We start from the raw sequence: 25411 nt of genomic DNA, 5'->3' as shown, positions 1-25411 counted from the left end.
TGTATTTTAGAGTGAAAGAACCTCAACATGTGAATGTGTAAGTTTGCTCTTGAGGACAGTCAATATCTCATTCAGCTTATAGTTTATTTTATTAATTTTCCTATAGTATAGTTTTTAATTCTATGAGATCCTAAGCAAGTTGCTAACTCAAGGTTTTTGAAATTATTTTTTCCTTTATTTTTAACCTTTTGAATTTTGATAACGAAGGGGGATAGTTGTAGAAACTGTAAATTAGATATTCTGAGATCAGTCTTCTAATGTCATTTGCCAGTGCTTTCTTTTCCTTTACATGAGGTGGGGACCAGTGTAAATTGAGATGCTTGGTGAACAAATCATGACAGTAAAGTATTTTTAGTAGTCGGTTTAAATGTTTTTTTGGAATGTGTTTTAATTCTAGTTTCACATTTTTATTTACCTTGGGCTTCCCAGGTGGTGCTGGTGATAAAGAACCTGCCTGCCTGTGTACATCAGTAGATGTAAGAAATGCAGGTTTGATCCTGGAGTTGGGAAGATTCCCTAGAGAAGGGAATGGCAACACACTTTATGCCTGGAAAATCCCATGAACAGAGGAGCATGGTGGGCTATAGCTCATAAAGTTGCAGAGTCAGACACAACTGAAGCAACTTAGCACGCACAGCAGTCTAGTATGGGGGTACTTCTAAATAACATAGTTATTATAAATTTGTATTTTGCACCCTCGTTAGTGGAAATGATAATGTTAATAAAAAATAGAAACTCAAAATGCTTATAAGCCACATTAAGAAAAGGTAACTTGTCTGTCAACCTGAAGTAGAATCAAAGAGCAAAGTGATGAGTGGGGGGTTAAAACTGTGGACCTTCAGTGTCCATGGTAAGTGTTGGTAGCTGACTTTGATTCCTGTGTAGTCAAAGGAAGTAAATGCATTTCACATGTATGCCATTTACAAATTAAAAAAATATATATCCAGATCACTTAAAAAGTATGCGTGAAGTGGTAAATACTAAGTACCTCTGAGGAAAGGACAGAGGAAATTGAGATAAGGGAAGAAAACAGTGGTACCGTGTAAATTTTTATTACTTAAAAAATATCCAAAAACAAAAAGAAAAATTGGGTGTGTGTGTTGTGGGAAAGAAGGAGTACTCATAGAAATTTAGTCTAAGGAAACAACCTGGGATTCTACAAATATTTATTTATTTATTTATTTATGTTGTTTTTCAGTCATTAAGTCATGTCTAACTCTTTGCAACCCCATGAACTGCAGCATGCCAGGCTTCCCTGTCCTTCACTATTTCCCGGAGTTTGCTCAAACGCATATCCGTTGAGTCAGTGATGCCATCCAACCACCTCATCCTCTGTCGCCCCCTTTTCCTCTTGCCCTCAATCTTTCCCAGCATCACCGTCTTTTCCAATGAGTCAGCTCGTCCCATCAGGTGGCTGAAGTGTTGGAGCTGCAACTTCAGCACAAGTCTTCCAATAAATATTCAGTGTTGATTTCTTTTAGGATTGACTGGTTTGATCTCCTTGCTGTCTGAGGGACTCTCCAAGAGTCTTCTCCAGCGCTACAGTTAAAAAGCATCAATTCTTCGGCTCTCAGCTTTCTTAGTGATCCAACTCTCACATCCATACGTGACTACTGGAAAAACTATAGCTGACTATGAGGACATGTCAGGAAAGTGATGTCTCTGTTTTTTAATACGATGTCTAGGTTTGTCATAGCTTTTCTTCCAAGGAGCAAATATCTTTTAATTTTGCAGCTGCAGTCACCATCACCATCCGCATTGATTTTGAAGCCCAGGAAAATGAAATCTGACACTGTTGCCATGTTTTCCCTATCTGTTTACCCTGAAGTGATAGGACCAGATGCCATGATCTTCGTATTTTGAATGTTGGTTTTTAAGTCATCTTTTTACTCTCCCCTTTCACCTTCATCAAGAGACTCTTTAGTTCCTCTTCACTTTCTGCCATTAAAGTGGTATCATCTGCATATGTGATGTTGATATTTCTCCCGGCAGTCTTGATTCCAGCTTATGCTTCATTCAGCCCAGCATTTCACATGATGTACTCTGCGTATAAGTTAAATAAGCAGGGTGACAATATATAGCCTTAACATACTCCTTTCCCAATTTTGAATATTCAGAAAATTCTGCATATTTACATAAAATTTATTTATATAAATATTTATTATTGTGTTTAGGTGATGGAAAATTAGAAACAGCTGCATGTCCAATAATAGGTGAAAGAATGAGGAGCAGAGAGGGAGAATGAGTGAATAACCATAAAAATGGTTAGATACACTCTGTGAAATATGCTACAATCATTTTTTTTAGATCAAAATTTTTAAAGATTATTTAATGATATTAGAAAATGAAATAGTGCTTCCTGTGGAGGAAAAAAGCAAAATACAGAGCTGTATATATAGTATGTGTAGTATAATCCATATTTTAAAATAGTTTATTCTTATAAAGTACATGTAACATAAAGTCTACTTTCATTGACATTTAGTACATTCACAGTGTGCAACCATCATAACTCCAGATTTTAGAAATGCATATTTATTTGTATAGAAAAAAATGCCCTCCAAAATACATAACAAATATTCTCAGAGAATTATTTTTATGTGATGGAGATTATCTGCATTTCTTGTTCTTTATCTGTTTTAGTATTTTCCACATTCTCACAGCCTGTTTTCTTTTTCCTAAAGAGTCGTTCTAAGCTTGAAACTAGTAATGTTTATTTCTTTTGTTTTAAAACATTTAAATAAAATGTTTATTTTCTCTTTATTTTGAAATGTCATACAAAAGGCTGAAGGGCTTGCGTAATTTGGAAAATGCTATACTGCATCAGGTTAATAATAAGGAAAAAGGTTAATTAAGAAATTGAATGAGGTTTAAAAAAAAAGAAATTGAATGAGGTTTAGAGTTAAACTCTTTGATAATGGTTTAGATTCTTGTTATTGGATAACATTCTAAAAAGTTATTTCATTGAAAATTTAAAATTAATTAATAAATACCATTGTTTATATTTTCTGGTAGTAAAATGCTCTTCAAATATATTTTAAACCATAATTAGCAGTATTTGGGTGATAATGTTATAGAAGAAATCTTTGCAGTATATTTGGATTTAAATCTGCTGTAGACAATATTTTATTTTACCTGCAATTTGCACAAGGAAAAGTTAGATCTAGGATCTTTCTCAACTAAAGGAAATGTATACAAGATTTTTAAAGTGTTGATTATAAACCTGGTGAATTTCTTTATAGTGTTTGTGGTTGTACTCTATAGATAAGTAAATTATACATATATCTTTTCTGTTGATGATTACATTCCAGGGAAGTTAAATCAGAATTTTGTATTGAATGTGTTGGGAAGAACTTTAAAGTTATCTATGAATGTTTCAGAGAACCTTGCTTCTTCAGGACCTGTATAAATCCAAATTTAAAGAAAACCTTTCCCTGCCTGTCTAGTCTCTTAAGAATGGTCTTCATTTATAGGCTCCTGTAAATATGTAATGTGATGTTACCTTATCTAACAAATATGAGTTACCTTATCAGCATGGTATATGCAAAATTCAGAATATTTACTATAATACTATTTTCTGCCCTAACTTACCTGATACCAATTGACTTATAATTTCCTCTGAACCAAATGTCAGACGAAACACACACACACACACACGAGAGCTGTGGGTTTAGTTTTATTTGGGGACTTACTGAGGACTGTAACCCAGGAAACAGCTTCTCACATAGCTTTGAGGAACTGCTCTGAAGAGGTAGGGAGTGGAGCTCAGTGTATATATAATTTTGGTGAAGGGGGTAGGGGCAATCAAGCACATATCTCACTAGAAGGTTGCTGCTAGTCTCAAGAAGCTGATGTCTCTGTTAATGATTTTAGTGCTTTCTAGGTTTGAGAATGGAGAAGGCAATGGCACCCCACTCCAGTACTCTTGCCTGGAAAATCCCGTGGATGGAGGAGCCTGGTGGGCTGCAGTCCATGGGGTCGCTAAGAGTAGGACACGACTGAGCGACGTCACTTTCACTTTTCATTTTCTTGCATTGGAGAAGGAAATGGCAACCCACTCCAGTGTTCTTGCCTGGAAAATCCCAGGGACAGGGGGAGCTTGGTGGGCTGCCATCTATGGGGTTGCACAGAGTCGGACATGACTGAAGCGACTTAGCAGCAGTAGCAGCAGCAGGTTTGAGAAGATGTAAACAATTGAATTCATAAAATTTCCTCCTGAAAATATCTAACTCTCTGAAGGCCTGTTCTGCCAGTTTTTCCCACAGCACAGAGTGCCTCATTCCTTGGCTCCACCTTCAGCTCCTTTCAGGGTGTGTTAAAGGTCAGTGACTGCAGTGGCTAGTGACTTAATTCTTGAAGAACCAGATGGCTAGTAACTTTTTTCATAATAGCAGGAAAGGGTGCTAAGCCCATAATAATAAAAAAGATGTCATTTGGCTTCTGACAGGTTAACAAAAGCTCAGTGTGAATGTACTGTTCTTATTCCTACTTTACATATAGGAAAACATGGTCCTGGAGAGTTGATGTAACTTGCCCAGGGTCACACAGTAAAAGATAGAACCAGACACAGGCCAGTTTGAGTTCAATCAGACCTTATGTCATAACTTAGCAACCCATCTAGGTATCTTTTGCTGTGTGATCAGTGCTATCCCTCACTTTTACCCACTTAGAGTTAGTCTGTTTTGATGCTAAAGCTTATGTGTTTCCTAGGAAGGTGATGTTGTCATCAAAGGTATAGGGGAAAGATGGTAGATTCTGGATCCTACCATTCCTGGACTTAAATTCTGTCTCTAATACTTATTGACAAGTCACTTAACCATTATGATCCTCAGTGTTCTCATTCATAAAATGGGCACAGTACCATATACTTAATAAAGGTTATTTTGAAGGTTAAAGATAATATATATTATGGTTAGTACTGAAATCAGATTGATTATATTCTTTGCAGCCAAAGATGGAGAAGCTCTATACAGTCAGCAAAAACAAGACTGAGAGCTGACAGTGGCTCAGATCATAAATACCTTGTTGCCAAATTCAGATTTTAATTGAAAAAAGTAAGGAAACCACTAGGCCATTTAGGTATTACCTAAATCAAATCCATACAGTGGAAGTGACAAATAGCTTCAAGGGATTAGATTTGATAGAGTACCTGAAGAACTATGGATGGAGGTTTGTAATGTTTTACAGGAGGCAGTGACCAAAACCATCCCAAAGAAAAAGAAATGCTAAAAGGCAAAATGGTTGTCTGAGGAGGCCTTACACATAGCTGAGAAAAGAGGAGAGGCGAAAGGCAAACGAGAAAAGGAAAGTTATACCTATCTGAATGCAGAGTTCCAAAGAATAACAAGAAGAGATAAGAAAGCCTTCCTAAGTGAACAATGCAAAGAAATAGAGGAAAACAATAGAATGGGAAAGACTAGAGATCTCTTCAAGAAAATTACAGATACCAAGGGGACATTACATGGAAAGATGGTCACAATAAAGGACAGAAACAGTATGGAACTAACAGAAGCAGAAGATATTAAGAAGAGGTGGCAAGAATACACAGAAGAACTATACAAAAAAGATCTTCATGACCCAGATAATCACGATGGTGTGATCACTGACCTAGAGCCAGACATCCTGGAATGTGAAGTCAAGTGGGCCTTAGAAAGCATCACTACGAGCAAAGCTAGTGGAGGTGATGGAATTCCAGCTGAGCTATTTCAAATCCTAAAAGATGATGCTGTGAAAGTGGTGCACTCAATATGCCAGCAAATTTGGAAAACTCAGCAATGACCACAGGACTGGAAAAGGTCAGTTTGCATTCCAATTCCAAGGAAAGGCAATGCCAAAGAATGTCCAAACTAATGCACAATTGCACTCATTTCACACGCTAGCAAGGCCATGCTCAAAATTCTCCAAGCTAGGCTTTAACAATATGTGAACTGAGAACTTCCAGTTGTACAAGCTGGATTTAGAAAAGCCAGAGGAACCAGAGATCAAATTGTCAACATCCGTTGGATCATCGAAAAAGCAAGAGAGTTCCAGAAAAACATGTACTACTTCATTGACTACACTGAAGCCTTTGACTGTGTGAGTCACAATAAAGTATGGAAAATTTATTCAAGAGATGTAAATACCAGACTACCTTACCTGTCTCCTCAGAAACCTGTCTGCAGGTCAAGAAGCAACAGTTAGAACCAGACATGAAACCATGGACTGGTTGCAAATTGAGAAAGGAGTACGTCAAAGTTGTATATTGTCACCCTGCTTATTTAACTTATATTCAGAGTGCATCATGCAAAATGCTGGGCTTGGTGAAACACAAGCTGGAATCAAGATTGCCGGGAGAAATATCAATAACCTCAGATACACAGATAACACAGCCCTTATACATAACTATTGTAGTTTAATGGCCAATCACCACACATACGTTTAATGGGTTACTGGTAAGTTTTCTCAATGTACCTAACATCTGAAGTGTCTTTGACCTTTGAGAAATGGTTAAAAAAAAAGCCTGATCCTGTGTGTTTGAATGCTAGACTGTTGGAGCTTCAGTTTAATCACATGTTAAACAAGAAAACCAAGTGATACTTTACAGCACATGAGGCCCAAATCACATGCTTTATCATCAGCATCTTTGATGATGAAATAACCGGAAACTATCACTGGGTGCCTCTTCTGTTAAGGCAATATTTCACATGTTTAATTCTTTCAGTTCTTCCAGCAAACAGGAAGCTTAAAGCAAAATTTCAGTATTTGATTTAGATAAAAATTTTGTTAAAGTCATGTAGGTCCAGGCCTCCACAGAACAAACTTATGTGACAAAGGGCCTTGGACAGAGTGGAGTAGGGGTTCACCATATATTTATGTGAATCATATCATTTTTGTGTACTGATGTATTTTCTTTCAAAGAGAGACTTCTTCTTTAGTACTTTCTTTAAATGTTTACGCAAAATATCTCCCCACTCATATGAGACATAATTTTTATGTTAAAACTCAAAGCTCAACTGAAAATTTGCTCCTTGAGGTAAGTTTTTATTGACTGTGACAGCTGTTTGGTAAAGATTCTCAGATCTGTATCTGTAATGTTGAGAGTGAACCAGAGCCTGTCTGTAATCTGTGATTATCAAGGTAAGATGGTTTCCCACTATATAGGTATAGAGATTTTTCTTCTTGAGTCAATACTGGTAAATTAATATAGATTCTTTTCAAGTATAGTTAACAAAGATATATTAAGCTTTCTATTTACTTTAACTGGTAAGATAGGTATATTTTGTAATATACAAGTTACATGGTATTTAATATTTTAAATCATGCTTTGATGTATATTATTTTATCAAATAATTACAGCACTATTGTGGGTAGGTAGTATAGCTGTTAAAATTCCTTTTTAACAAATGAAAAAGCTGAGAGAAAAATTATTTGCTTTAGCTCATATATGTGGTCTGTAGCACAGGCAAGAAGGAAACAAAGTCACATTCCAGTTTGCTGTCCTCTTCAAAAGACTACATAGTCTTTAAATGATCATGTGTTACAATTTCACTATATATTTTTAGGTACAATAGCTAGTTCATTGGATATAATGTTTTTAGTGGTAAGAAAGGAGCAGATGGGAGGGAGATTCAGGATTGGGAACTCATTCATGTACACCCATGGTGGATTCATGTCAATGTATGGCAAAACCAATACAGTATTGTAAAGTAAAATAAAGTAAAAATAAAAATTTTTTTAAAAAAAGGAAAAAAAATTAAAAAAAAAAAAGGAGCAGAGCTGATAATGGCTTCTCTGGAGCTGATACAAAGGTTAATTTTCTTTTCTTACTTTGTGTAATTTTAGCTTTGAGATCAGCTCTGACTTTCTCCATGCTTTTTGTAGATGCAGTCACTCATTGGTTTTATATGTACAATATCAATCATCTTCATCCTGTTTTTTTCCCAAATTTAAGGTTTATTTTCAAAGGTAAGTTAAGTTTGAGATTTGCTCTCAGTTGGCCCTTGCTATTAATAAACTTGACCTGCTGGTTGGCAGTTGTTCAAGCCCAGGAAGGTTTATGCTGGTATTTTGAAAAAATAATATTTCTTTGATTTATGAACCTTGTGTGTGCTTCTGACAGTAATCCTTTTGCAGAAACGTATACAGTGTTAGCATAATATGTGATGGTTACTCAGGTGGGTGTGGAAAAGAAGTTTATGCTGTAGTTTGCACTCAAATACGTTTATTTATGCCTAAAAATCAATTGTGGCCTCTGCTTCTGCTTCAGGTGTCGGTCCATCAGCAAATTCAGAACAGCATGCTGTTCACCATTCTCGGTTCAGAAGCTGCTTAGAAATCTTGAAATAATCCTTTCCTTTGGCCTGCTGTTCCTCCATTTTGGTGTTCCAAAAGGCTTCAGCAGCTTTGGAGAGGTTGACTGCCTCTTCTTGACAGTGCCCCACCCCAGTCCACCTCATTTAACTAGAACAGCTTATAAGATAACTTCCATTTAAGATTTTATTTAAATTGTATTTGAAGGAAGATATCTATATTTAACTTTGGAAACAAAAGACTTAACTAGTGTGCCTGTGTCAGCATTGTAAATGAGGTGACAGTATTGCCAAAGAATGAAGTACTCCTCCTTCCTTCCTGTTACATCACACAGTACCATGGGCGTAGTTCAGCAGTTAGTAAGCTCTGCCTGTCCACTATCTGTGGAACAGTACACATCAGATGTAATTTTTACTTTTACTCCTATCAATATATATTTTTGAAAATATGGTAACTATGAAAAGTGTTATTTTACTAGTCTTGTTCATATTTAGATTAGATTAACTTTATGGATTTCCCAAAGGGAATGAGTCACCATCTGATGATGGTGTTTTACAGTAACCATATTTTTTCTGAGTCATCCTGATCTCCAGAAGCTCCTCAGAGTCTCACAGAGGAGGAGAAGTGGAATATGGGTATACTGAGCTCAGGCCCCAATATCTACTTCAGGCAGAGCAGTTGCAGTTTTACCTGTTGAATTAGTGAAGTTTCACAAAATATTTAGCTTGAAAGAGAATTCCGGAGCTAAACTTTGAGACCACCAGATTATTAGAAAGACCTAGGAGTTAGGAAATCTAGGTACCAGTTCTGGCTATCCCATTAACTAGTTTGGTAGTGTCAGGAAAGTCACTTAACATGTCTTTCTCAGTTTTTTTGATTAAAAAATTAAAATGGCGTTAATCCTGTCTAAAGTTGTTTTCTAATAGTGGTTTTTAAGACTGGTGAATCAGAAAGTGTGATAAAGATACTATTATTAATGGGTACAATTCCCACCAACTGAAAAGCCTAAAATGGTTTTTAATTTTATTGTAGAATTTATCATGATAATAACAAAAATTTCCCCTAATTTTCTATGATCCAGGGCATTGTCATTTCTTCTTCTATATATATATATATTTTTAAAGATTTGTTGGCAGCCTTCCTTAAAACTTGATCTTTTTCTTTCTTTCCAGCTGTGCTGGGTCTTTGTTGCTGTGCCTGTGCTTTTTTTGCGCAAGTGGGAGCTACTTTTCTTGCAGTGTGCGGGCTTCTCATTGCAGTGGCTTCTCTTGTGAAGCACAGGCTCTAGAGCGCACAGTCTCAGTAGTTGTGGTTTACGGGCTTAGTTGCTCCATGGCCTGTGGGATCTTCCCGGACCAGGGATTGAACCCGTGTTCCATGCATTGGCAGGCAGGTTCTTAACCACTAGACTACCAGAGAAGTCCCTACAATGGTTTTTGGTGGGAGACAGTGATTTTATAAACGCAAACACACACACAAATGTGTGTATATGTGTGTATATTTTTAAAAAGTTGTATTAATTTTACTTCACTGTTTCTAAGAACATAAGTAGATAAATGAAGCTTCGCTTGGAGAAAATTTTAACTGTTCCTGCATTCCCAAGAAAAATCAAGTCCAGGATGCTTGCATTAATTTTCAGTTTTTGAAGGGTCAGAAAATTGGGCCTAAATTGGGTTAACACGTTTATGACACTGATGCTGTTACCCTGCTTAGTTGAGTTGGGTGTCATTTCTTTTCTTCTGTCCTTGAAGCAGAGAGTACAAGCTTGTTTTCTTTAGGGAATCATCCCAAACCTGTAAATGCCACAGTTTGTGAAATCACAGGGGCATGCATGAAGAAAAAATCTTATTCAGAAAAGCTTATCAATTGTATTCCAGCTCTAAAGAGAACAAGCCTGTCCTCTTCTCTTTTACCTGATGGAGTATCAGAATGGCCTCTCAGTAAGGAGTTGAGTAGCTAACTTGATTCATAGAGAAATGAGAATAACATTGTGACGTAAGATGGTGCTGGCTGATTTTTAGCTCTTGAACAGCATATGCATTTTAAATATTGGTGGAATTAACCTGTTCCTTGTATCATACCACCAGAGTGGGATTGCCCAGGTTACAATTTTGAGCGCAGCTGGCCAGTTTCTATCAGCTGATATGGATGCAGAGGAAAGCAGAGTTCTGTCTGACAAAGAAATATATCTGTCTATGGGGTTTTAAATGTGAGATATGCCAGAAGTGTAATATATCCTATCTTCTGAAAGTTAACAAAATAAAATATCTGAAAAGATATATTCTTTTTCCTTTTTTATATCTTTCTACTGAACAAAAAAAGTCCTTGGAACCAGGAATTCCATAGGAATTAAAGCATTTTTAAATGGTCAGAGATTTCCTTGCACATGCAGTTTTATTGTTCTTGTAACATGCAGTTTTATTGCTCAAAAATATTCCTGAGAAACATTTAGCAATTCCATAATAATTATAACAAGAGCCACTTGTTGAGTGCCTCTTCTGTGCCAATTCTTAAAATAATATTTTAAGGGTTATAAATGAGGAAAAAGGTTTAGTTGAACGATATACACAAGGTCATACAACTCAAGTAGGAGGGTTAGAGGACTGAGCACAATTCTCTCTTGCTGTAAAACTCTCTCCCTATCCATGCTGTCTCTCAGTGAAGAATTATTCATGAAATCTCTCTCTTAGTTAGAGTATAGTTTCCCTTTACAATAATTTTTGTCAAGTGAATCCTACCTTACTTTTACTTTTCGTGGTGAAATTAGATATACCTAAAAATGAAAATCCAAGACTAAATTAAAATATTTCGGGAAGAAAGTTAAGGTTGGAATCCTTGGGATTATGTATCACCAACATTGATTTGCCTTGCTGAGGCTTGTCACTTGTCACCTCTTTTTGTTGTTTGTGTTATGTTCTTTAGTATAGAATTTTCCCCTGACCACTGATCACCCTTTTCCTCTTCACACTGCTGTACTCCCCACTCCTAAGAGATTGTGGGGATCTTTAAGGTCCACACCACCAGACACTTTGCTCTTCCTCCAGATACTCATGACTAATATGGGGATGCAATATTTTAAATATTCTGAGTATTCCATTTAAATATTTTAAATATTCCATTTAGTCATAGATGCCATCATCCAACATGATATGCTTCAGCCTGAAACTTCTTCAATTCATGACTTTAGGTTAAGTAACTCCATTTCTATTTTCTGGATCAAAAACTTTGGATCTCTTTTTTGTTCATAATGAAAAATACTTCTAGTTTTTCTTGATAGATTACATTTGTAAAGTTGATTTGTATTTTCTGCTATCTGTTTTCTTAATAAAAAGAAATTGAGTAATAATTGAGCTATTTTTATATGTTTTATGTGCTGGCACTAAGGTAATGGTACCACTGGTAAAAGTAATCCTCTGATGAAGATATCAGGCCAGTTAATGCTTTTACCTTCCAAAGGTATTTATAAGAAATTAAAATACCTCATTATATTTTTAAGGTCAAAGAATACTTCAAACCTATTTTTCTGTGCAGATTTAGGCACTTGAGAAGATTGTCAGATATCCTCTAACTTTGGATTAAGGAACACTGAGTTTACCATCTTTCACCCAATAAATACACATTGTTTTATTCAAATAGGCTAAGCCCTATTGTCATTTTGAGATTTGTCAATGAGTCAGAGCCTTTGGAAGTAGCCTTTGGAGCTGAGCCAGTGATTCTGGGTATAGCTTTAGGGAAACAGAATAGCTTATACTTTGGCCCTTTGCTAGTTGGAGATTAAACAAGAATAGCAGTCATGTTCACTAAGGATGTCTACTTAATAATGGCTGTGGTGGTTTAGTTGCTAAGTCGTGTCTGACTCTTGCGACCCCATGGACTGTAGCCCACCAGGCTCCTCTGTCCATGGGATTTTCCAGGCAAGAGTACTGGAGTGGATTGCCATTTCCTTCTCCAGGGGATCTTCCCAACCCAGGAATTGAACCCAGGTCTCCTGCATTGCAGGCAGATTCTTTACCGACTGAGTTGTGAGGGCTAGGTGACCTAAAGTGTCTTTTTAAATTCTCAGATTTGAGTTAACTGCTTTATTTCAGTTAACTGTTCTTTGTTAGATGGCTTCTTTTCCGTTGTTTGTTTGTTTTTTTTTTCCTCTCTCACTACAAAGGTGTGTCTGTCTATCCATCTATATATGGAACCAAATCAGTTTTCGACACCATAAGGAAAGGTTTTAAATTTTTTCTTGGTTGTCATTTAGTGGTATCCCGTATGCAGAAAGTATGTCTCTATTTGCTCTGTCCTTACGGTAAATTTGAGTTAACTTGAACTTTACTTTTGGAAGTTATGTCCAACTAAGTCCACCTACCAAATGATTGGAAATAGTAGCAGAATAGGTTTTTCTATAGGTGTTCTACTTCCTGCTCATATACAAACTATTCAGGATGAAACTGAAACAAAGATGGCAAACTGGTATAAGAGGGAAGGGGAAGGAATACTATTCTTCATATGAATAGCAAGGAAAAGGCTTAGGTGCCTACCCTGAGAAACTTGACCTAACCATTAAAAAAAAATTAATTTATTTATTTTAGTTGGAGGCGAATTACTTTACAATATTGTAGTGGTTTTTGCCATACATTGACATGAATCAGCCATGGGTGTACATGTGTCCCCCATCCTGAACCCCCTTCCCACCTCCCTCCCCATCTCTTCCCTCAGGGTCATCCCAGTGCACTGGCCCTGAGCATCCTGTCTCATGCATCGAACCTGGAGTGGCGATCTATTTCACATGTGATAATATACATGTTTCAGTGCTATTCTCTCAAATCATCCCATCCTCGCCTTCTCCCACAGAGTCCAAAAGACTGTTCTTTACATCTGTGTCTCTTCTGCTGTTTTGCATATAGGGTCATCATTACCATCTTTCTAAATTCCATATATATGCGTTAGTATACTGTATTGGTGTTTTTCTTTCTGACATAGTTCACTCTGTATAATAGACTCCAGTTTCATCCACTTTATTAGAACTGATTCAAATGTATTCTTTTTAATAGCTGAGTAATCTTCCATTGTGTGTATGTACCACAGCTTTCTTATCCATTTGTGTGCTGATAGATATCTAGGTTGCTTTCATGTCCTAGCTATTGTGAACAGTGCTGCGATGAACATTGGGGTACATGTGTCTCTTTCAGTTCTGGTTTCCTCAGTGTGTATGCCCAGCAGTGGGATTGCTAGGTTGTATGGGAGTTCTGTTTCCAGTTTTTTAAGGAATCTCCACACTGTTCTCCATAGTGGCTGTACGAGTTTGCATTCCCACCAACAGTGTAAGAGCGTTACCTTTTCTCCACAACCTCTCCAGCATTTATTGTTTGTAGACTTTTTGATAGCAGCCATCTGACCAGCATGAGATGGTACCTCATTTGTGGTTTTGATTTGCATTTCTCTGATAATGAGTGATGTTGAACATCTTTTCATGTGTTTTTAACCTAACCATTTCCTTTTCATCCTTCTTGTCTTGGATATAACTTGATTATGCAGATTTTTCCTTGACTTCCCTGTCTCGGTTACTACCCTCTATTACATACCGTCCATAGCTCTTCCTTTTCCCTTGTTATAATACCTTACCCTAGTTGTAGTTGCTTGGTTAACTGTCTCACCAGACTTTAAGGGCCATGCAAGTAGGAATTAGCCTGTTCTTACTGCTTGTTGAATCACAGGTACTTATGATAGTACCAGGCATCAGTTCATCGCAGTTCAGTTCAGTCGCTCAGTCGTGTCCGGCTCTTTGCGACCCCATGAATCGCCAGGCCTCCCTGTCCATCACCAACTCCTGGAGTTCACTCAGACTCACGTCCATCAAGTCAGTGATGCCATCCAGCTATCTCATCCTCTGTCATCCCCTTCTCCTCCTGCCCCTAATCCCTCCCAGCATCAGAGTCTTTTCCAATGAGTCAACTCTTCTCAGGTGGCCAAAGTACTGGAGTTTCAGCTTTAGCATCATTCCCTCCAAAGAAATCCCAGGGCTGATCTCCTTTAGAATGGACTGTTGGATCTCCTTGTAGTCCAAGAGAGTCTCAAGAGTCTTCTCCAACACCACACTTCAAAAGCATCAATTCTTCGGCACTCAGCTTTCTTCACAGTCCAACTCTCATATCCGTATATGACCACTGGAAAAACCATAGCCTTGACAAGATGGACCTTTGTTGGCAAAGTAATGTCTCTGCTTTTGAATATGCTATCTAGGTTGGTCATAACTTTTCTTCCAAGGAGTAAACGTCTTTTAATTTCATGGCTGCAATCACCATCTGCTGTGATTTTGGAGCCCCCAAAAATAAAGTCTGACACTGTTTCTACTGTTTCCCCATCTGTTTCCCATGAAGTGATGGGACCGGATGCCATGATCTTCATTTTCTGAATGTTGAGCTTTAAGCCAACTTTTTCATTCTCCTCTTTCACTTTCATCAAGAGGCTTCTGAGTTCCTCTTCACTTTCTGCCATAAGGGTGATGTCATCTGCATATCTGAGGTTATTGATATTTCTCCCAGCAATCGTGATTCCAGCTTGTGCTTCTTCCAGCCCAGCATTTCTCATGATGTACTCTGCATATAAGTTAAATAAGCAGGGTATAGTGATGCCAAATATAAACTTATTGCATTAATGAGGAAATGAATAGTCGCATGTTATGAGAGGCTGGGTGAGGAGTTGCCCAACTCATTCCCAGTGTTTTAGTTTTCTAAACTAGGAACTCTCCTCTGAAATCTTTGCACTACCTTATCTAAGTAAAGACTGACAGAACATTAAGGGTGAATGTGGAGCAAATTAACTGTTTTAACGGAGGTCTTATATAATTTTACAGGTGGGTGGTACCTTTTTTAAAATAACTACAAGTATACTTAGCCATTTGTTTCTAAATTTATTGTGCTGAGCTTTTGAGATATGTGTTTTTTATTCTTCTACTGCTTTCTGATTGGGCTGTATATAAATTTTTTCGTGGATATTCATGTCAGCTTAGTATTTTTGTCTGAGCATTCATTGGTTTGATTTATAAAAAAGGATTATAGATTTATAGGTTTTTATCATAGAAACTACTTGAGTGTACAGTGTGTGTGGGTAAAGCCTGAAGGACGGGAAATAACCCTTTAAACTGTGCTTTAAATAATGTGTTATTGTTTATGATAGCTTTGTATCACTCGTGGCCTTTAGGAATATTTGTTATGTCATTTGTAAAGTGTTTTTGTTTCTCTAGGGGCCATGGGAGCATCAGAACATTTTCCACAGGAAACCCATGATCCTTAAGGAGTAAAGACTTTTTCTTTGCTGTTTTATGGCCTTCCTACTGCTAACCTCCAGCAGCAACTGCTAACCTCCAGGTGTTCTTTTCGCTTTCTGGCTTCCCTCTAATTTGGGAATAATTATATTATTATTTTTTATAGTTTATAATATAATTCCAATTATATTATTCAGTTCAGTTCAGTTGCTCAGTCATGTCCAACTCTTTGCAGCCCCTTGGACTGCAGCACACCAGGCTTCCCCGTCCATCACCAACTCTTGGAGCTTACTCAAACTCATGTCCTTCGAGTTGGTGATGCCATCCAACCATCTCATCCTCTGTCGTCCCTTTCTCCCGCCTTCCATCTTTCCTAGCATCAGGGTCTTTTCCAATGAGTCAGTTCTTCATATCATGTTGCCAAAGTGTTGGATTATATTAATATATAATTGGATTATATTATTATTATTATATGATTATATTCCAATAATTATACTCCAAAATTTTTGCAAATTTTGGCAGCAGATTTGTAATCCATTTGTTTGTTCTTTTCCTTCATTGTGATTAACGAGACTAGATTTTTTTTTTTTTTACGAGACTAGATTTTAATTTGCAGGTTTTCTTGAATTTGTGAATTATGTAACAAACTTGTAGTATGTCCAGTTAGTTTTTGTAACATTTGGTTGAAGTGGGATGTCATTTTGAAGGTAGAGACATTTACCTTATTTCTGATGGCCTTCTAATCTACTTTCTGGTTCATCTCTTGCTTTTGTTTTTTACTAATCTCATCCTACTTTGATGCTTTTAAGTGATTTCTATATTGGCCTTATTTTTTAAAACGTATCAATTTAAATTGTTAATTAGGCATGATGCTGCTGCTGCTAAGTCGCTTCAGTAGGCATGATGCTGCTGCTGCTAAGTCGCTTCAGTCGTGTCCGACTCTGCGAGACCCCAGAGACGGCAACCACCAGGCTCCCCCATCCCTGGGATTCTCTAGGCAAGAATACTGGAGTAGGTTGCCATTTCCTTCTCCAGTGCATGAAAGTGAAAAGTGAAAGTGAAGTCACTCAGTTGTGTCCGACTCTTAGCGACCCCATGAATCGCAGCACGCCAGGCTCCTCCATCCATGGGATTTTCCAGGCAAGAGTACTGGAGTGGGGTGCCATATAGAATTTATAAATGTTAAAGTAGCTGTTTGCTATAGTTTATTTGTATAGTGCCTTTCCTGGTTCTATATAAGTGTCTTATTCATCTTCTTGGCGTCTTTACAAAGTAGATTTAATAGGACTACTAAACAGAATTATTTAATAGAATTATTCTTTTTTTATATTCTTTTTCTCAAAGGGTGAACCAGGCATTGTAGACTAGTAGTCAGTTTCAAAGAAAAGCAGAAAGAAGTAACAGAACAGGACTTTAGGAATCAGGGTTCTGCTCCTTCTCCTATCAAAGAAAGTCTGGTGAGAATTGGCTTCTGCTCATTTGAGTATAGGATCTCCAAGGAATGGGCTTCTGACCATGTGAAGAATGACCTATTTTCTTCCTGTATGAACTATTAGAAGTCTTCTGTCACGACATTCACATTAATTTGATCGATGATACAGTCATTTGGGGATCTGGAAGTATTAGTATTGTTTTTATGGAAGAAGAAAATGAGTCCTGGATAAGTCATATAACTTTGTTTTATTTCAGCGCTCCTTTAGAAGGTACTAAATGTGTAGCTAAATCTGTGCTACATAGATATGCTATACAGAATTTGATCTGGGTAAGGAGATAAGACAGGCGCTTATGTATGCAGTTCTGACCAGTAAAATATATGATAATATGATCTGAAAGACTGTGGACAAAAATGCTAGACAACTCAAAGTCAAAGGAAAAGAGTTCATGAAAAGGTAACTTTTGAGTTGGACTCCAAAAAAAAAGATAGGATTTATCCAGAGCCCTTTGGATTTTAACAGAGCTGGAATTTGTTGTCCATATGGTATTCATTATATGCTATAATTTTTTGCCAGAAAAATAAAATTAGTATAGAACTCACCATGGAACATTACTTTGGCCACCTCATGTGAAGAGTTGACTCATTGGAAAAGACTCTGATGCTGGGAGGGATTGGGGGCAGGAGGAGAAGGGGACGACCGAGGATGAGATGGCTGGATGGCATCACTGACTCGATGGATATGAGTCTGAGTGAACTCCGGGAGATGGTGATGATGGACAGGGAGGCCTGGCGTGCTGCGATTCATGGGGTCGCAAAGAGTCGGACACGACTGAGCGACTGAACTGAACTGAAGCAAAGAGAAGAGCTTAGACTTATTGGCTTGATCCTCCAAACAGTTCATTTTCTTTGCACTGAGTCTTGACAACTTGATTCGAAGAATGTAGCAGATGCTAGTTTTGAGGAGAGAAACTTGATGGATTTCTTTTTTTTTCTCTCTCTCCAATTCATAATTTACAAAGTCTTCATTTTTTCCAATGTTTACTTCTCTGTGTAGCCATAGTACTGGAATAGGTGGTAGGTGAACTAATACATGACTTACAAAGATAGGACTAGTCAAGTGATAATCTTGTGAAGCTAATAAAGTGTTTGGTCTTGCTGTATTATCTCTGAGTGCAGATTAGAGGTGGTTACTCCCACCACCTCCCTGAACTCTGGAAATAAGCCAGAGTTTCTTGCTTGAGATAGACGTTAAGAAATGTTCATTCAGTCTTCAGTTCAGTTCAGTTCAGTCGCTCAGTCATGTCCGGCTCTTTGTGACCCCGTGAACCGCAGCATGCCAGGCCTCCTTGTTCATCACCAACTCCCGGAGTCCACCCAAACCCATGTCCATTGAGTCAGTGATGCCATCCAAACATCTCATCCTCTGTCATCCCCTTCTCCTCCTGGTCTCAATCTTTCCCAGCATCAGTGTCTTTTCAAATCAGTCAGCTCTTCGCATCAGGTGGCCAAAGTATTGGAGTTTCAGCTTTAACATCAGTCCTTCCAGTGAACACCTAGGACTGATCTCCTTTAGGATGGACTGGTTGGATCTCCTTGCAGTCCAAGGGACTCTCAAGAGTCTTCTCCAACACCACAGTTTAAAAGCATCAATTCTTCGGCACTCAGCTTTCTTCACAGTTCAACTCTCACATCCATACATGACCACTGGAAAAACCATAGATGGACATTTATTGACAAAATAATGTCTCTGCTTTTTAATATGCTGTCTTGGTTGGTCATAACTTTCCTTCCAAGGAGTAAGCGTCTTTTAATTTCATGGCTGCAATCATCATCTGCAGTGATTTTGGAGCCCTAAAAAATAAAGTCAGCCACTCTTTCCACTGTTTCCCCATCTATTTGCCATGAAGTAATGGGACCAGATGCCATAATCTTGGTTTTCTGAATGTTGAGCTTTAAGCCGACTTTTTCACTCTCCTCCTTCACTTTCATCAAGAGGCTCTTTAGTTCTTCTTTACTTTCTGCAGTAAGGGTGGTATCATCTGTATATCTGAGGTTATTGATGTTTCTCCTGGCAATCTTGATTCCAGCTTGTGCTTCCTCCAGCCCAACATTTCTCGTGATGTAATCCGCATGTAAGTTAAATAAGCAGGATGACAATATACAGCCTTGACGTACTCCTTTTCCTATTTGGAACCAGTCTGTTGTTCCATGTCCAGTTCTAACTGTTGCTTCCTGACCTGCACATAGGTTTCTCAAGAGGCAGGTCAGGTGGTCTGTATTTCCATCTCTTTCAGAATTTTCTACAGTTAATTGTGATCCACACAGTCAAAGGTTTTGGCATAGTCAGTAAAGGAAAAATAGATGTTTTTCTGGAACGCTCTTATTTTTCAATGATCCAGCAGATGTTGGCAGTTTGATCTCTGGTTCCTTTTCTAAAACCAGCTTGAACATCTGGAAGTTCATGGTTCACGTATTGCTGAAGCCTGGCTTGAAGAATTTTAGGCATTACTTTACTAGCGTGTGAGATGAATGCAATTGTGTAATAGTTTGAGCATTCTTTGGCATTGCGTTTCTTTGGGACTGGAATGCAAACTGACCTTTTCCAGTCCTGTGGCCACTGCTGAGTTTTCTAAATTTGCTGGCATGTTGAGTGCAGCACTTTCACAGCATCATCTTTCAGGATTTGAAACAACTCAACTGGAATTCCATCCCCTCCACTAGCTTTGTTTGTAGTGATGCTTTCTAAGGCCCGCTTGACTTCACATTCCAGGATATCTGGCTCTAGGTGAGGCTTACTGGACACCAAAAAGTCTTCAGGAGAGTTAAAATATATAGTCACTACTCTCAAGTTCTTTATAATCTGGTTGGGGAGACAAAAATGAAGAACATAAGCTAAGGCTGTGTGTTGTTAGTACTTTTTAGTTCATAAGCACTTTTCCCACAGATTCTGTTTTAGATTATCAGAATCACTATACCAGCTGTCCTACTGACAGACTAGAAGCTACATCATTTAAGTTGACGTAGATGAGAAACTGTTTCACCACTTACTTAAATTGCCAAATTACTAAATACTACTAGTCTGTGGGAGAAGGAAATGGCAACCCACTCCAGTATTCTTGCCTGAAGAATCCCGTGGACAGAGGAGCGTAATGGGCTGCTGTCCATAGGATCACAGAGAGTCGAACATGACTGAAGCGACTTAGTATGCATGCGTGCATTGGAGAAGGAAGTCCAACCCACGCCAGTATTCTTGCCTGGAGAATCCCGGGGACAGAGGAGCCTGGTGGGCTGCCGTCTATGGCATCACACAGAGTCGGACACGACTGAAGCGACTTAGCAGCAGCAGCAATAATCTTATAGGAATGAGAGAAACCGTTGTCATCAGTAGATTTTAGGCAATTTACAAACACCCTCACATTATATAGTAAAGTTGGTCATGTGAGTGTATTTTTCTAGGAAGAGTGTCTAGTTTTTATCAGATTCCTCCCTTTCTCAATTGATTTATAATTATCATTTCATCAGATTTTGAAAGTGAGTCTGTGGCTCCAAAAAAAAAAAAAAGTTTAAAAACTACTTGCCTATGTTATTTGGAGAATACTTAGAGAATGAGTCCTTAGCTGAATTACGAACAATAAGCCAAGTGAAGAAACAGCAATCTGGACAGAAAAGTGACAACACCTAAATTTCTTCCATCATCTCTAGCAGGAGTGCCCTGAATTGCTAGATGTTCAGCATAGATTCCTGGTGAAGTTTACTTTCTTATGTTAATTTTCCTACTTCCCTTTGCTGTCACCTGTGTTCTATAATGTACAGGTAATTGGTTCAGATATCGTGGTTACATCAAAGGTCTTAATAATTAATTTTTAGATTTGATTTAACTAGTAGATTTTTTAGTTAAAATGGATAGGAGAAATACATTTAAGAAATGATAATACACGTAGAAGTCATGATAGTTTATCCTGAAAATTGAATAATAACTGACTTCCCAATACTATGGGTAGAATATCTATATAATTTAGCTCATTTAACAGACATTGCCACACATGATCATGGGCCAGAAACTGCTGTAAATACAGTACCCAGGGGAAAAAAAAAGACCTTGACCTTGCTCTTATAGAGCTTTCAAAACAAATTTCACAAATGTGCTTATAATTATGAACCCGGCTATACTCTTCAATGTCTTTTTATGAAAATCCCAGATAAGATCACTGACCTACATTGACAGGACCGTTACTGATGATTGCTCTCTTCCTCAACCAGTGCTTCTCACTGGGGGCTTGTGAGGAAAGGTTGCCCACAGAATTCATCTGGCAGTGTCAGGAAACAATTTCGCTTGTTCCAGCTGGGAAGATAATACTGATATTTAGTACATAGAGGCCAGGGATGCTGTTAAATATCCTCCAATACACAGAGCAGTCTCCACAACAGTTATTCAGCCCAAACTGTCAACAGTGTCAAGACTGAGAAACCGTGCCCTAGATGGACATTTCAAAGTGACTGAACAAAGTTGCCATAAGAGTCAGGACAGGCATTTCAGTATTGCAGCATCGTATCGCCCGAAGGTTCTAGTGTTTCCTCAGATTTTATTTAAAGACTCTTTGATGTACTCGTGTCTGCTTTTGGTTCATTTCAGTGGATGTGGTTAAAGTGATAGGGGATGATGGCTTGGGTTTAAAGTTGGGAACTATGCTTTCTTTTAAAAGATTACCCAGACTGTAGGGGTATGATTAATATATTTCTTTTATTATCTCTGACTATCAAAATTTATTGAATTCCATGACTGTATCTAATAGGTAAGTCCCAAAAAATGATCATTATAGATTAACAGATAGGGAGGGCTTAGATAGGAACCAACATAGGTGTTTATTTCTAGATGAATAGTCTAGAACTAGCTTAATGTGCAGCTAGAAATCTTACTAAGATGTAGGCTCATTATATCTGCATTTCTGTCAAACTTCTGGGTGGGAAGGCTAGGTGAAGCATTAGATCATAGCACAAAATAAGAATGCCTGAAGTATCACCATTCTTCAGCCAAACAGAAGAAGATTAAAAGGCTTTTTATGCTGTTAACAATTTTAGTTTTACTTTCTGGTTATAATAGTGATGAAACTAATGTTGGAGAACATTTGAAAAACATTTAAAAAGTGGGAAATCTCTAGTACTAATCTCTACCATCCCAATAAGGTTACTCGTATTTTGTGTATTTTCTTTCCATTATTTTATCTTTGCTGAGTCGCTTCAGTTGTGCCCGACTCTGTGCGACCCCATAGACGGCAGCCCACCAGGCTCCCCCGTCCCTGGGATTCTCCAGGCAAGAACACTGGAGTGGGTTGCCATTTCCTTCTCCAATGCATGAAGGTGAAAAGAGAAAGTGAAGTCGCTCAGTTGTGTCTGACTCTGAGCGACCCCATGGACTGCAGCCTACCAGGCTCCTCCACCCATGGGATTTTCCAGGCAAGAGTATTGGAGTGGGGTGCCATTGCCTTCTAGGGGTTTAATATATGTATGCTTAACTATAATGTATGCATTATAAAATTCTATATCTGCTTTTGCTGAAAGAAAGAAGAAAAAAAGTCCCCCCCCTTTTTTTCTCATTTTCTTTGTCCTCTCTACTACTGCATTTTATTGTTCAGCTTTGGATAATTTAGGAAAGAATTTATCAGTTAGGAAGAGATCTGCTGAGAGGGATAAAGAATCACATGCCTTACTGTAAAGACTTCATTTCGTAAGCTGACTTATGTCATGTGGCAGTTAAAAATATATTTCTTATCATTGGGAAGAACAAAGCTGAGAAAAGTCTGTCCCTTTAAATATGATTTTCTTTTTCCTTGGATAATGCATAAGCAATATTCTGAAACTTTACGTAGAAAAGGAACATGCCATTACTATTTGAAATTGAACAGTTTTTTTCTTAAGGAACTAACATTTCTTCCTTATAATTGGAAGCTCAGTGATAAATGTAAGATTAAAACACAGGTGTACGTTGATATGCAGGTACTGAAAACCTGTGAGTGAGTTGAATATATGTGATGGTGAATCTTATTTTCCACTTACAGATCTTCCTTGACTTACGATGGGATTGTGACCTGATAACTTTCATAGCCCATTGTAAGTTGAAAATATCATAAGTCAAAAATCATTTAATGGACCTAACTTACCTATCATCATAGCTTAGACTAGCCTGTATTAGAAGTGCTCAAAACAGCCATGTTAGTCTATAGGTGGGCAAAATCATCTAACAAAAAACCTATTTTATAATAAAATGTGGACTATCAGTAATTTATTGAATGCTATTCTGAAGGTGAAAAACAATAGTTTTCTGGGTACAGAATGATTGTGAATGTATAGATTGTCTACGCTTGTGATTGTGTGGCTGACTGGAAACTATGGGTCTCTGCCTCATCCCAGGAAAAATCAAAATTCAAAGGACAGTTTCTGTTGAATGAGGATCTCTTTCTCACCACTGTAAGGTTGAAAAATCATGAATTGAAACGTCATTAATTCTGGAACCGTCTTATATTATTTACCGCTAATGAAGGTTGTAAAGAAATTTTACAGGTTATTAGAGAAAATTACCCTTTGCTCTATGCTTTTGATGCAGCTTGTCTTATTATCTGCTTGCCTTAGTTAGGCTCGATTTGTCTCATGAAGGCTTCTATTCTAGATTGACAAGTAATTAACTTATACACTGGACTTTTTGGTTATCATAAAAGTCTATTTTTTTAAGCCGTCTTAGGTCTCTGAAGTTTCAGTGAACTATTTATTTCTTTAACTCAACTCATAATTTGTTCAGTTGCTAAGTCGTGTCTGACTCTTTGTGACCCATGGACTGCAGCACATAATTTGTAGTGTAACCAATTTAAAAAAAATATATAGTCATTTTATAGAGCTGAAAGAACTTTTATTGCTGTGCTAAAAAGTTTACCATATTTTCATATTGTATAACTGTCAATCTAAGTGATTTATAACAAACTATTTTTGCTCATCTTTGATCTTTCAAATCTCTTGATAATTTTTGTGTTTTTGCCTGCATGGCACATGGGATCTTAGTTCTCAAACCAGGGATTGAGCCCAGGCCCATGGCAGTGAAAGCAATGTGTCCCAATCATCTGGGTCATCAGGGAATTCCTGTCTTTTTAAAGTTGGCAGATTTATGAGAGTGATTATGTGATGTAAACCAAAAGAATCCAAAATGCAGTACTTGGATGCAGTCTCAAAAACAACAGAATGATCTCTGTTTCCAAGGGAAGCCATTCAATATCACGGTGATCCAAGCCTGTGCCCCATCCAGTAATGCTGAAGAAGCTGAATTTTAATGGTTCTATGAAGACATACAAGACCTTTTAGAACTGCTACTGCTACTGCTAAGTCACTTCAGTCGTGTCCAACTCTGTGTGACCCCATAGATGGTAGCCCACCAGGCTCCCCCGGCCCTGGGATTCTCCAGGCAAGAACATTGGAGTGGGTTACCATTTCCTTCTCCAATGCGTTAAAGTGAAGTCGTGTCCAACCCTCAGCGACCCCATGGACTGCAGCCTACCAGGCTCCTCTTGTATGAAGACATACAAGACCTTTTAGAACTAACACCCCCAAAAGATGTCCTTTTCATTATAGGAGACTGGAATGCAAAAGTAGGAAGTCAAGAAACACCTGGAGTAACAGGCAAATTTGGCCTTGGAGTACAGAATGAAGCAGGGCAAAGTTTTGCCAAGAATGCACTGGTCATAGCAAACACCCTCTTCCAACAACACAGGAGAAGACTTTACATATGGATATCACCAGATGGCCAACACCAAAATCAGACTGATTATATTCTTTGCAGCCCAAGATGGAGAAGCTCTATATAGTCAGCAAAATCAAGACTGGGAGCTAGCTGACTGTGACTCAGATCATGAACTCCTTGTTGCCAAATTCAGACTGAAATTGAAGAAAGTAGGGAAAACCACTAGAACATTGAGGTATGACCTAAATCACCTTATGATTATATAGTGGAAGTGAGAAGTAGATTTAAGGGACTGACAGACATCTGATAGATCTAGATGTGATAGACAGAGTGCCTGATGAACTGTGGATGAAGGTTCATGACGTTGTACAAGAGATGGGGAGCAAGACCATCTCCAAGAAAAAGAAATGTGAAAAAGCAAAATGGCTGTCTGAGGAGGCCTTACAAATAGTAGTGAAAAGAAGAGAAGCGAAAAGCAAAGAGAAAAGGAAAGATACAAGCATCTGAATGCAGAGTTCCAGAGAATAGCACGGAGAGATAAGAAAGCCTTCCTCAGTGATCAGTGCAAAGAAATAGAGGAAAATAATAGAATGGGAAAAACTAGAGATCTCTTCAAGAAAATTACAGATACCAAGGGAACTTTCATGCAAAGATGAGCTCAATAAAGGACAGAATGGTATGGACCTAACAGAAGCAGAAGATATTAAGAAGA

The 25411-nt window shown here is 37.9% G+C and overlaps 1 protein-coding gene across 5 annotated transcripts in view; it reads left to right on the top strand.

The window, feature by feature from the left end:
• The window catches only part of COMMD1 (copper metabolism domain containing 1), a 188071-nt gene that overhangs the window by 108695 nt on the left and 53965 nt on the right, over positions 1 to 25411 (top strand). Inside the window, exon 3 of one of the 5 annotated variants that reach the window (XM_012168684.5) lies at positions 23033 to 23084. The exons of the other annotated variants lie outside the window; for them this stretch is intronic. Within the exon in view, the coding sequence (XP_012024074.1) occupies positions 23033 to 23084 (52 nt within the window). The remainder of the gene's footprint in view (positions 1 to 23032; positions 23085 to 25411) is intronic. 5 annotated transcript variants of the gene reach the window in all.

This window comes from Ovis aries, chromosome 3, assembly GCF_016772045.2.
Source record: "Ovis aries strain OAR_USU_Benz2616 breed Rambouillet chromosome 3, ARS-UI_Ramb_v3.0, whole genome shotgun sequence".
Taxonomy (NCBI): domain Eukaryota; kingdom Metazoa; phylum Chordata; class Mammalia; order Artiodactyla; family Bovidae; genus Ovis; species Ovis aries.
Note: the sequence above shows the minus strand (reverse complement) of the source record. Positions and strands in the feature narration are given on the sequence as shown.